The 13,257-nt window shown below is 43.0% G+C and overlaps 1 protein-coding gene and 1 non-coding gene across 8 annotated transcripts; one reads left to right on the forward strand and one right to left on the reverse strand.

Moving 5' to 3' along the window:
- Positions 1–117: 117 nt before the first annotated feature.
- eef2k (eukaryotic elongation factor 2 kinase) lies at positions 118–11,927 on the reverse strand. 7 transcript variants are annotated; one of them, XM_048233136.1, is made up of 20 exons: positions 11,747–11,927; positions 11,012–11,289; positions 10,116–10,181; positions 8,661–8,761; positions 7,702–7,762; positions 7,561–7,598; positions 6,814–6,985; positions 6,285–6,434; positions 5,865–5,997; positions 5,469–5,596; positions 4,933–5,131; positions 4,411–4,451; positions 4,208–4,285; positions 3,820–3,876; positions 3,518–3,568; positions 2,137–2,271; positions 1,733–1,921; positions 1,399–1,523; positions 1,015–1,193; positions 118–874 (listed from the first exon to the last, which is right to left on the reverse strand). In XM_048233136.1, the coding sequence occupies exons 2-20, from the start codon at positions 11,252–11,254 to the stop codon at positions 765–767; spliced, it is 2,256 nt and encodes a 751-aa protein (XP_048089093.1). In that variant the 5' UTR covers positions 11,255–11,289; positions 11,747–11,927; the 3' UTR covers positions 118–764. The 7 variants fall into 7 exon arrangements, with proteins under 7 accessions (XP_048089093.1, XP_048089092.1, XP_048089091.1 ...); XM_048233135.1 differs by having other exon boundaries at positions 11,653–11,927; XM_048233134.1 differs by having other exon boundaries at positions 11,682–11,926.
- A 709-nt stretch (positions 11,928–12,636) lies between these two features.
- Positions 12,637–12,718, forward strand: trnal-uag. Its single transcript has one exon. It is a non-coding gene; the product is annotated as a tRNA-Leu (tRNA).
- The last annotated feature ends 539 nt before the right edge of the window (positions 12,719–13,257 follow it).

Consider the following 13,257-nt stretch of genomic DNA (forward strand, 5'->3'; position numbering starts at 1 on the left):
TTACCCTATTAAGATTTAGTCAGGATTTCTTTTTTGAAATGTCAAAATGGGCATTAACAAGTTAGATGATGGAAATGGATTGTGATGTTGATATACACAATAATAATCATGATAATCTAGGGTTAAAAATATTTTTTTTATTTCCATATTCGTTGAGACAACAAATACCAAGTATTCATACAGACCAAGTCTTCATCAGAAGCATTTAATGCAGCCATGGCAAAATCTTACATATTCTTACATGCACAATGTCTTCAATACATACAAACTATTGAGGAGAAGAAAAGAAAACACTGCATGCTCCAAGGTGCATCCAATGTATTGATGAAGTGACGTTTTGTCAGTTCATTTGTCAGTTTCTTCAGTGATGGGCTTTTCTTTTCTCAAGTTGCTTTTGTGAAAGAGCTGCACCTGGAGTATAACCTATCAAGGTGTGCAGGCTCCTCTCTAGCTTCCATACATACAAACTATACAAAATTAGGAAAAGTTGAAGTAAACAAAGTTGAAGTAAACATTTGATCCTGAAAAGCTCTCAGGTAAACCACTATTGCCCAACAAAAAAAAAATGCCAAGGTGGGCATGGAGGGAGAAGGAGAGGGAGACACTAGCCCAAGACAAGAACACCACCCAGACATCTGTTTATTTTCTGTGAAACACTAGACAATTGTCACAGGAAAGCACTGTAACACATTTGAACAAACTGCTTGTAAACATTTCTCTTTTGGTAATGGGGACACTCTGGCCAATGGAGTGATGGGGCTTTCTCATTCCTCCATCAATGCCCATGCCTCTTCTGCCTTCATGTAGTACTGATTGGCCAGACGTCCCTTCATCGCCTCCATGGCTGCATCTGCTGCTTCTGTGAAGCGGTCACCTATAAAACATGGCAGGAGTTATTCAAAATATCATTCATTAAAGCAACAGCATGCAGACAAAGGGGGGTGGGGTTGGGGGGGGGAGGGTAAAGCACACTTTCTTCAACTGGACCAAACTGGACTATGGTATCACATTCACCTGCTCTTTGGGGATCTGCGTCCAAGCCGAAGCCCCCTTCCTGGTACATCTCTGCCTCTCTGGCCAGCAGGAGGTAGCGTGGTTCATCCTGCATGCCGTCGAACTCACCGCCCTCGTCATAATCGGTCATGTTGAGGGCACAGTCATACCACTGAATAGCCTCTTCCCAGTCCTGTTTCCTGCACAGGCGCATATTAGGGTCAACCAAGTTATGTCAGTCATACAGTACAAGCAAAGATTGAAGCCAAATTATCTTACATGCAACAATATGGGTAGTACTCGCTTTAAAACAAATTGATGAATGAGTTAATTAAGGTAATCATCAAAAGATTATACAAGCAACAGTCTTTGACAATGATAAAGCATTTTAATGCATCTTCCCACCTGCTGGGTGGAAGGTTGAGACCGTTGTCTAAAGCCCTGGCGACTAGAATCATACTGGGCCTGTCGCCAGCCTCAGCAGCCTGCAGGAGGTAGCGGAATCCTTTCTTCCTATTCTCCTCACTGTCCTGTGAGGACCAGGGGACACATACACATCAGAGAGGATACACACACACACACACACACACACGCACGCACAGGCACACACAGGTCAAAATCGCCCAAAATCGCAAACCTGCATCACCTTCAGATAAGTAAAGCATTCCCAAAAATTCAACAACAACAACATAACTCCAGTGGTGCAAAAGGCCTTTGAAACAGAGGAGTAAGAACATGCCTCCAGTTCAATCTCAGGGAGGATATGGTGGGGCAGCTGGAGGTAGCACTGGCCCAAGGCCACGATGGCCTCTAGCTCCTCACACATGGCTGCCCGCTCCAGGTGGTAGATAGCAGAGTGCTCGTCCCACGGCTGGTCCTTCTCACAGAATCGACCTGCCTCGTGGTATCGCACCATCGCAAGATGGACCTATCCCAATGGGGGTCGACAGGGGGAAAAAAAGAGTAAGAGTGAGTTCAAATGAAAGAGTACAGACAACAACCGATGCTTGTTCAGCTGTAACTCCTGCCCTTTCACTGAACTACATAAGAAACCATGGCTATCATAATCAAGCTAGCTTCGAACACACCACAGGGAGTTTTAGTTCTACGTGTACCACATACCAACAATTTGCCGGTTTTTACCTTGCCCAAAATGGATTTTCCAATCATCCTCTCCTGCACGAGAGAGTTGAGTCTCTCCACCTCCACGGCGACACAGGAGGGTCTGTGGATGTGCGACCGAGATGAGTGGTAGAAACTCCACTTCTCGTCTGTAAGCTGCGGAACACAGACGTACAAACTCACAAAGCGAAAACCAAACATAACAGGGCTGTATTACCCCAAGTCTTCTTAGCACTGTGTTATTCGTAAGGCATACTTTCATTTTTTGAGGTGTTTCCCAGTGCCAACTTAGCTAAGTTGTACCATATCAAAGAGATACATATTCTGTTGGCTAACACAGCTTGGCGTATGCCATTGAAGTATTCTGCTTTATCTTCAAAACTAATTACTTGGATTGACCTTATTTGTCTTTTAATACATGTTTTTTACAAATCATACCTACTAAATCAATGATTAGTTTGTTAGTCAGTTTTCATCTGAAACTACATATTTTTAATGCCTGGGAAAAGCTGTATTGGTGTCTAAAAATAAGCTGTGACAAGACCAATGTGTGCTTAGCCTCCTCTGACTGTCCAGACTGACTCACAAAACTGTTTATTTAAAAATACCAACTTGCATACAATTTCTTGTGCTCATATATTACTTATATTAAACACCTGTGTACTGTAGGTTTCTGTAACAACTAATTCTACAAACAGGAATCAAGCCGTTTAAGTAGCTGATGAAGCTACTTAAGAGTAGGAAACCCTCATAGAAACAGAAATTTCTTTGCCCAGGTGCCCCTTTCGAACTTACACTGTACACAGACATGGGGAAACACAGCCCAAGTGTTTTAAAAACAAAATATATACATGTTTTGGATCCAAGTCAGAGCAAACCACATAAAATCTGTTTCTTGTTAGAGGACCAAAGGGTCTCCATACAATTATCATCATGCTGATACATTTTTAGGCATGCAAGGAGAGAGGACAGACATGACAGAGCAAACAGATGGGATGCAATAGAAAAGCTTTGTGGAAAAGTGAACAAACAAGCCACTCCATACTGCAAGGCAACCACTGCCGTCCAGCAACTTGATCAGGCAGTGGGAAATGAAACATGTCAAAACAATGAATCGAAGCAAAATTTCAACGTTTATCAAAAATCCTAACTACATGCTCACAATTTTGGGGCCTTATCAAAAATGCAAAAACCAATGAAGTACTAAAACATTAAAAAACAAAACAGGCTACGCTCCTATATTATTTAATTCTATGGAAATGTTAGGGCCAACAGAGTGCTTAAAAACATTACTCATCAGCCACAGGTAAGATAAAAAAATTGGCACAAATTGAAGTCCAAGTTACATATCAGGGGTCACTGATGCGAATGCAGAGTGAATTTGAAGAGAAACAGATTGAACCTGAGGACTGTCTGCAGCTTGGGAGAACTTGCTGGCATTAACCACCATTTTCTGGTAAGAGAAGGGATGAGGATGATCAGGTAGAGTGTAGTAGGTTGGATTAGGGAAGGAGACACACAGTGTGAGAGAGAGGGAGAACCACAGACTTGACCCCCACCACTCAAATTGGGGATGTGTAGTACATGAGTCCAGGAGGGGTGGGGAGTAGGGAGGGGTGTAAATGTAGGATGAAAAGGACAACTGCATAACTGGGTTACTGATTACTGGTGAGTAATGAGGATTCAGGGCTAAGAAGTATTTACCCGACGAGCACTGTCCTCATCCGACTCCGAGTAATGTCTGAAGTAGTTGGGGCGAACCTACATTGTGATGTACATTAAAGCCACCATTTAATACACATACAGTGTTTGTGAAAGCACAACTGTTGCAGTTATGGCAAATGCAAAAAAAAAAGCATAAAGCAAAAGCTCACTCGCTTATTACTGGTGCCTCTGATCACATTGCATATATTGCCATCATATTTATTTGTGTTATCATTTATAACAGTACAACTGTAGCATTGTCTGCTAATTTAATTTTGTGTTTTCATTATGTGACTTAATTACAGTGGGACATTTACAAATACGACAGCTGGAGCTCAAGAGATGCTTTATGGAGTTTCTGGGGTAAGGAACCGGAAAATTTCTTTACCCTTTCAGCATGGTCCGCTGGGTCCCCATCGCTCCGTTTCTCGCTAGGATAGCCACTGTCTCCTCCATTTTCGGAGTCCTATAAAAACAACACAGAAGTGTTGTAGACCGCAGACTGTAGACTGGTGTTTATGCACTGCAGTATACTGTCACTTCTGTCACACTGTAAACAGTGATCGTTTAATGCGTGATGGTCCTGCTTACTTGGTGATCAGTGTCGTTGGACTCGTTCGAAATTGACCAGCCTAAAGTGGGATATAAGAGATGTTTTCAATGTCCATAAATAATAGCAATAAGCATTTTTAAAAAACATTTATTCACTTCAGATTATAGATTTGTTAGAGCACTGCAGCATCATCACTAAAAAAAATGGATATCTCTTCTACTAGGGGGCAAAACATAACTACCACAAGTAAAATCTGAAAGGAACACACCAACTTTTGGGGAAATTAGCTTATTTTCCGTCTAACCCAGAGTAAGATAAGAGGATAAACCCTTCTCTTCTCTGTGTGTGCAACAACTCAGTCTGACACCATTAGCCTAGCTTAGCATAATTCACTGGAAGTGGGTTACACCAGTTAGCCTATATCTCTGTTTCCCTATATGTATATAGTATTGTTGTTTTGATGATTACAGTACTCAGGTAATGCATAGTACACCGTTAATATCATTCACCACATGATGGCAGTGAGCAAACTTAGGAACATGGATCCCTTGCTCTCTTACCCAGAGGTGATCTGGTGTCCATGGAGCCCATTCCGTCAGGGGAGTAGGGGGTGGACTCTGCGTCACTCATGTTGTCATCTGCTGAAGAGGTCTCGGAGAGCCGGGAGAGCAGAAGGGGCGCCCGGTTGAAGGAGCTGGTTCTGACACGGGGGGAGCCACAGATCTCCTCACAACCGCGCAACACCGTTTGTGCTGATTGCTGCTCATGTGGATGTGAATGTGTGTGTGTGTGTGTGTGTGTGTGTGTGTGTGTGGGGGCATTCATAAATGGGTTACCATTATACATATGGTACATTATACATTATACATATATGACATGGAGAGCACTCAACAAACACTTCATTATAAATACTGCCTAGGCTACAAATGAATTTATGATGGTATGATGGTTGCCCTGAACAATTAAATCTCACAAACTCAGTATCCATAGAGACAGAACTGTATGCCCTTCTACTCTGTCATAACTGTGATTTACAGTGTTATTTATCAGGCACTAGTGGTTGAGCCCATTTTGAGCCCAGTGATTAAGGACTCACCAGCAGTTTGTTGGTGCAGTCCAGCTGGCTCTTCTCTTGGGGGGCCAGGTCAAAGGCTGAGAGACCCATACTTTTACAGATTGAATTGCATAAATGAGAGTGGAAGAATAAGGCCATACCACGGACACCTGTAACGTAACGTAACGTAACGTAACGTAACGTAACGTAACGTAACGTAACATAACATAACATAACATAACATAACATAACATAACATAACATAACATAACATAACATAACATAACATAACATAACATAACATAACATAAACAAGATTTAGCAACAAGTGTTGTGTCTATAATCATGGCTAACAGCATGTTATTACAGTTCAAAAAACAAAAATGATGTGCCAAATTGTTACATTACACTGATGAAGTGGAGGAAGTTGCTCATTACCCAAGTTCCCATCCCCAAAGTCAGTGCCTAGTGACGTGTGAATCTGGGGGTCTGTGTAGAGGTCACCCACTCCTTGGATGTCCACCACAATCAGCTGGTGAGCGGAGCGCTCAAACGAAAAATGACTGAATGCCTTTAAGCAGAAACCCCAAAGAGGAACCAAGAGGTTAAAAAAAGATCTGAGTGACCCAGTACAGGGAACAAAAGTTCTCTCTCTCTCTCTCTCTCTCTCTCTCTCTCTCATATATCACTCTGATTGAGATTTTTTTGTTAATAAGCAAAGTGCTCTTGACCTGGAGTAATACGATGTCATGCATTTGATTCAATTGAATTAAACTGCATGCTTTTAATCAATTTTATTAAATTGAACTAAGGTCTACTTGTTTGACTAGTCAGTCAGAGTCTGCTTGGAGCACACACCTGTGGAGTAAGGCGAATATTGTCGTCTCGCACGAAGCCCGAGTTGGAGTTGTACTTGATGTACTTGCCCTCGATGTAATGTTCCAGATGGAACAGTGGCTTGCCAGGTCGCTGTATCATCTCAATCGCACACATCTGCATGATGTCCACCTGTGTGATGCACGTACAGAAAGACATACACATAACCATGCAATTGAGCCCAGTTATCAATTCCACTGGAAATTAAATTAAGATGCATTCACATTGAAAGCTAAAGGTAATGAGGATATAGCCAATGCTTATCCAAAGAGTCAAGAGATTGATCATTGATCAGGGAATCGAGGCAACTGCTTACCAAGCAACAAAGCTACAGCTGACCTGACTAAAGACTACTACATGTAGCATTACAAGGCTCAATCAATTAAAGATTCAGACAATAAACTGCATATTAAGCAAAGTGAAACCAGTTCCTCAAATGACCAACTCTTGTACGGTGTCTTGACACTGATAAGGCATACTGTACTTCTTCAGTCCTCTAGAGGAGCTGTACCTGTTTGGGCGGCCTGTGGCGGTTGTACTCCTCCCCCCACAACTTGGCTTCCATCTGTAACCGAACGTCCTCAAAATAAACGTCACGATCCACTGGCTCCATGTAACGCTTTGCCACATAGTTGGATGCCGATTTCCAGTTGTTGCTGTGGGAGAAGTTTGAGAGTTTCTTCCTGCCAAAAGAAGAGATAGAAACCACAGTCTTTTCAGAGGTGATGAGCCAGATGGGTTAAGCTGGAGAAGGAGGGGAACATTTTTGGGAGTATTCCATTTTCATGACAGAGCCGAATACCACTGCATGACAGATAACCTTTAGGAAAAAACATTGTGAAGCTCTGGTATGGAAAATAAGCTCGGTCTCAAAAATATTTAGGAAAAGGAGTTTGTTTTCAGAAGACAGTAAGGATTTTCGACTGGTACTTGTTGCATTTACTTCAATAAACCATGGGAAAACCTTTATAAAGCTCCATGTCTGTCACACAGTGGACTAAATAAAAGGGTACACTGAAGTCTTAGGGATGTATACATCCTATTCTTAGATTCCTTGGCTTGGAAATCAGCCATAGGACCCTGAGAGAGGGCTGTTTTGATGGTGGAGGCATGTGGGATATGTCAACAGAGGTCTAGCCCGTACAAGTCCACATCAGTTTTTCACACACTGCTTAGTGTGCAAGATGATAAGTTCAGACTCACATACTCAAATCTACACTCGTGCAGTCCTTCACTATGCGTATCACACGTTACTTACGTTCTGTAACATTCTCTCATGGCTCCTCTGCCGAAGGGCTGCACCAACAAACAAAACACAACTTTACCACGTATAGACCACTTAAGCTGTAAACTTAATAATATAGCAGGTTCACTTGAATTTCATAAGTCGCTAAATTACCTGGCCAGACATCTTGATGTACACTGTGTCCTGTGCCCATTCACTGGTGATAGCATTGTATCTAGAGAGGGGAGATGAACATGTGATAGGTCTCCATGAGTCAACATTTGATAAAACTGGCTGTCATAATAACATTGTAAACATCCACTGAAAGAGTCAGGAGTTGATTAAAAGTAACTGAGCGGAGGTCAAAGTAGAAATGCAGAGGGAAGTGGGGAGTGACACTTCATGAACCAACAATAGAGTAAAAGTAATACTACATAAAAATGGCGGAGGGCAAATCTAGAGAGGCATTCACGTTGCTTTAGCAACTTTTTGTAACCCATGTCTCAGACTGCAGGGAGAAACTACATTTTGCTATTGCTATTCTTAGGTCATTGCTTTCTATGAACAGCTTTGGACATTCATATCTAGGGCCATTATCCCCCTTAGTTTCTACGTGAGGTAAACAACATTTCTCCTCAGGCTTCTAGCCAAGTCACCATCCCCATCGGTTCATCCCCCACTCCCTCTTGACATGTTTAACATGCCACTGCCGTTCCCTAAAAGTCCAATATTTACGCACTAGGCGGCAGGCACGCGCTCTCCCAGCATGGTCTGGGACGCTCTGTTCCATAAGTATCATTCCACTTGGAGCACCATCCCACCGCCTCGGTCTGAGCGAGAGAGGTCAGTGGCACACTGCCATTGGCTCGTGGTCAAAGGAATGTGGGGAGTGAGGTTACGAGGCATTTAAAATTAGCCCCCTGTTTAAAAAGGGAGAGAAGCTCGAGATTGTCCACCACCCCCTCCAGATTATGCAATACCATAGAGAGGCATATAAAAACATAAAAACCCAAATGAAGTTAAAGAGATCAGCTGGGCCAAGCAGCTTGGAAGTGGGCAGGAAGTGGGCAGGAAGTGTGTGTGTGGGGGGGCTATGGAGGGGACGAGAGCGGGGCTCTTGGTCAGACACAGACCTGTATCGGATGCAGGGCTCCTTCTGCACCTCCTCCAGGTGGAACTCTGCCCAGGGGTCAGGCATGGACCGAGCCTTCTCAATGGCACGCTTCCACTTTGTCTGCAACAGAGGGGTGGGGATGTCAGGCCATAATACAACTCTCTCTCTCTCTCCCTCCCCTCTCTCTCTCTCTCTCACACACACACACACACTCTCTCTCTCTCTCTTTCTCACACTCTCTCTCTCTCTCTGTCTCACACACACACACACACACACACACAACAAACACTCCTTTGTGCCTTTGCTGCTGATTGATGATCCGTTTCCCTTTCCTGTGGGCGGCATGCAGATAAAGAGTTGGGCTGAAAGTATGAGAGAAACCCTAGACAGACGACAGAGAGGAGGGGAGGCACACAGGAGCAGGAGCAGGGGCTGAAAAGAGCTGCATGCACACAAAGGGAAGCAAGCATGAGAATGGGCTCCCCAAAACACCACCACAATGAGTCAGGGGCTGAAAGGTCTTAAGTACATGAACACAGAGGCCAAAGGGATTTGAGAGGAAAACCAGATGTGTCCTGCCACATCGTGTTGTTTGTGTTGTCTTGTGATGGCTAAAATAGCAAGGTTGCCGTAGCATTACTGGTTGGTCTGATTGGGCAACAACTAACCTGCGTTTCTGTACAAGGATGTGAATCATTAACTGTGTCATAAGGAACATGAGATAATAGCCTGGGCTCATCTGGCATTAAGTAACCCTCGTATGAACCGTTCTGAGAACAAGCACCGATATGACGGTGTGCCAGACGCAGTGTCTTGGCCAGATAGGTTTCCAGTATAGACGTGCATGGTGGTATGGCAGAGGTACTATGTCAGTGTATATTTAGCACTGAAGTATTTACTTTTTCACTGGTGAGAAGGTCGCTGCTGGACAGCCCTCGTGGAATCGCCTTGCTAAATGAAATTCAACCCACCCATCACAAGATTGCTGCAGCCCACTGATATATCTCTGAGGTGCAGGGGAACAAGCATGGATCCCTTCCAATAAAAATACACTTTGACCCACTTTCAAGTGATCTAGTTGATAATTGACTATGTTGAACTTCATTATGTCTGAGTTCTACTTTACCAGATAAAACAGAAGTTTAAAACAATGGAGCGTTGTGAACGTTGTAAACAGTGTTGTGTTGGTCCTATTTAATGCTTTGTGCTTTCAATGATATCAAATGCCATGATACATTTGAAGAGCCTGATTGAGTTAACCGCATTGAAACTATGAATGACTAGTGTAGACAACAGTTTTGTAAAAACTCCTAGAGAAGAGAAAAAAAGTGAGCACGTGCTAAAACCAAGTGAAGGAGAAATGCAGCAGCGTGAGAGGAATTAATCACGAATTAATGGGGAGGAAGGAGGAAGATGGTAAGAGAGATGCAGGGCAGGATAGTCATTAAAGAAAACACGTGTGTGTCGAACCTACCCGACCTGTCTCAGTTAACGAACCAAACCTGACCGCCCGCTTCTCTGGGTCTGACTGCTCTGTGGTCTATAAGGAGAGGTACAAGAAACGTTTTCTTTTGTTTTATAAAGACAACATATGTGACGACACATATGGAATGTGTACTTTGCAGACCCTGGAAAAGAAGAAGTTAGAGTTAGAGGGATAGGTAGAGTTGTTCTGTTTACATTGAGATGTCGTTTTGGAGCACTGACATCACTTCCTGCTTCTCAGAAGCGTCTGTGGAGGAAAAGCTGTCAGTCCACCACATGCTACATCTCAGTAACAGATGGTTCAAAGTCCAAATATGGGAAGAGAGTCCCTCCTCTGCCTATTTGCTATTAGAATGCAACACTTTGCATAGCCAGCAAAACAAACATACTGGCTATGCAAAACAATGACAATCAGGTAGATTACTTCACTGAGTCATTCAGTGGTGATCACATCAATGCTTGAGCAAAAGAGGCAAAAAGAACTTCAGCATACAGTCAGCAGTTCAAGGCATATATGATGTGCAAAGCCTATGGGGAACTGACAACAGTAACACAGCAGATCGAATGTGTTCGGTGAAGCTGTGGCCTTTGGGTAACACCACTGTTTCACCACTGATAATGCTGAGCATTTTAAAATGCAACGCTTCTCCAGGAAGTAGCCTACAGCAAACACCCACACTGCTCTGAACTTTCCATTCTATTGTAGTAGTGTAAGGATGTACACAAAAGTATACTGTACTAAAAGGACAAGTGCATGATACTGTACAAAAATGACATTGTAATTGTATAGTGCAAGACTGAGGGTATCAGAACTTGAATCATAGAGCCAATAAGAGGTCAAAACAATGCTTTCACAGGATGAGTTAAGGAAGTATGTTTTCTTACTCTGTGAGCAAAAGCATTTTTGGGCAGGGAGTTTGACAGCTGCTTGTTGTGTACCAGGCTCTTTAGGTATTCACAGACTTCTCTAGTGGGGCTGTTGAGATCGTCGGTGATGGAGCACATGTAGAAATCCTCATCTTCATCATCGCTGGCATTGGCATCACCAAATGTGATAGTCCTCTGTGGCCTGTCTCTTTGGGCACTGCCCACCTCCTCCATAGTAAACATCAATTCCTCTTCAGACATTCTGACTGAGATGTGTTATACAGGGGGCAGAGGAACTGGAATAAAAATGGACACCGGTATGGGCACAAGTTGACCACAATACAAGGGCTTCCATCATCACGCACACATTTAACACAAGTTGATGTAAAACCCCAATGCATAAACAAAAGGACAGAATAGTCATTTGATCCCCAATGACCAGTATAACCATGGGAACTTCACAATAGGTTAACTGTAAGCTTCAGTTCACAATAGCCACTGCAACACAACGACTTACAACAGACACAGCCTATCTAAAATCAGTTAAGAATTATGTCTGGACGCCGTGTGCAGCCATTGACAACCTCCTCATTAGAGTTCGTTCAAAAGCATGCATCAATGGGACGCTAATTGTCCTGACATAATTCAAAATTATTTACCATTAACTCAACTGCAAAACACCACAAACCTTTGTTGTTACACAGTTGAGTAACGTTAATGTTGTAAGAAAGCATTCATGCCGCGCGTGAAAACCTGTTTTCTTGAATTGGGTGTAGACCCTTTAGCTCTTGCTTGCAGCTGTCACCTTCCCGCGGTTGTCTTGATGGTGGGGACCAAGTGTACGGAACGATCCCACGCCAGCAGCTTTAATGTCCCACCTCGAGTGATTTGTTCTCGTCCTCCACGACAGCATGTGCAGACTGCACGTACGACGCTGTACCACCCATCGCAAAATAACACAAGTACATTCAATACAAGTAGTGTAGCCGACCAGTAGATGGCAGCAAATCCGCTCGAATTGGTATAGCCATATGCAAACCTTATTATTTGAATGCATAACCTGTCCATGAATTATGAACAAACTTGTTGAAGACGAGAGTTAAGTATGACCAGAGCCCTTCTACGGGCCGTGCTGTACAAATTCTCTAGGATGACTGTGGCTGACAATGGAACTCTCTTGAAAGGGTCTAGAACTATAAGATATTTGACACAAAGATCAGGCTGAACTGGCTGAAACGGGTTTCACACAGTTGAGACGTGGTGAGAAAAGTCGGCAAGAAATCGCAAGCAAGCTGGGCAACAACTTGACAGCGTGCAGTCAATATTTGTATGCGATTAAAACCAATTTAGTTAACTTAAGTCATAAATTATTGCACATAACCTGTCTTGAGACAAATGTTGGTAAACAACATGGACTGGTGCAGTTCGCCTTCTGCACGCACACGAATGCTAACGCTGAAATTAGCAATCTAACAGCAGTAGAGCCCATTTAAAAATTGTCTTGCTGTAGCGGTATGATTAAAAAAAAAAAAGTTCTATGTTTGGCATGATGTACATTTGTGGACTGCATGAATCAGATTTCGTGGGCTATATTGACTGAATAGTCATAACAAATTCACCAATCAAAATACATGTGGTGGTATGGTAGCGTGGCCGAGTGGTCTAAGGCGCTGGATTTAGGCTCCAGTCATTTCGATGGCGTGGGTTCGAATCCCACCGCTGCCAGATACCTTTTCTTTTTTTCTAGGATATTGTGATGTTTACGTTCCCAACTTTCTTTCACAATAAAATATAATTGGCCCGAGAAATGCTATTCGTTGTCTTCGAAATAGACTGAATGTCTCACCACAACACACAGAGATACGCCATCTAGTGGCTCGAAAAACCCAGCACTCTCTCACGGTCCTCTGCTGCAATAGTGTCTACTGAACAATGAATGTACTTATCAACTGCTTTAAGAAATGGTAATTGTGAGGAAAATGTCTACCTAATCTAGGCCATGTCTGTCATTATTTAGTAGTAAAAGAGAGTGATCCGCACACCATATAGCTCCCATGGAAGGTTTTTTATTTTGCGTGCAACGTTTCGAGCCCCTGGCTCGTCTTCAGGCAACCAACTGTCATTATTTAGTATCCTACATTTTTATTTCACATTGTATTAGATTGTGAAATGGAAACTTTATAGGCTACACGTGTCTGTCACCACACCTCTTACCTCCTCCAGAATAATTGTATGTTTTGACAATATTCCTTTTGACATTGTTG

Source organism: Alosa alosa, chromosome 22, assembly GCF_017589495.1.
Source record: "Alosa alosa isolate M-15738 ecotype Scorff River chromosome 22, AALO_Geno_1.1, whole genome shotgun sequence".
NCBI classification, from domain to species: domain Eukaryota; kingdom Metazoa; phylum Chordata; class Actinopteri; order Clupeiformes; family Clupeidae; genus Alosa; species Alosa alosa.

What these genes read in the sequence shown, in the direction of transcription:
- eef2k (XM_048233136.1), bottom strand. Translation starts at nt 11,254, where the DNA reads ATGTCTGAAGAGGAATTGATGTTTACTATGGAGGAGGTGGGCAGTGCC. An exon ending in CAGCGGACCATGCTGAAAGG is followed by an intron (nt 3,877 to 4,207) that starts GTAAAGAAATTT and finishes ATCACAATGTAG; the next exon opens with GTTCGCCCCAACTACTTCAG. An exon ending in TCCCTGAGATTGAACTGGAG is followed by an intron (nt 1,524 to 1,732) that starts GCATGTTCTTAC and finishes TGGTCCTCACAG; the next exon opens with GACAGTGAGGAGAATAGGAA.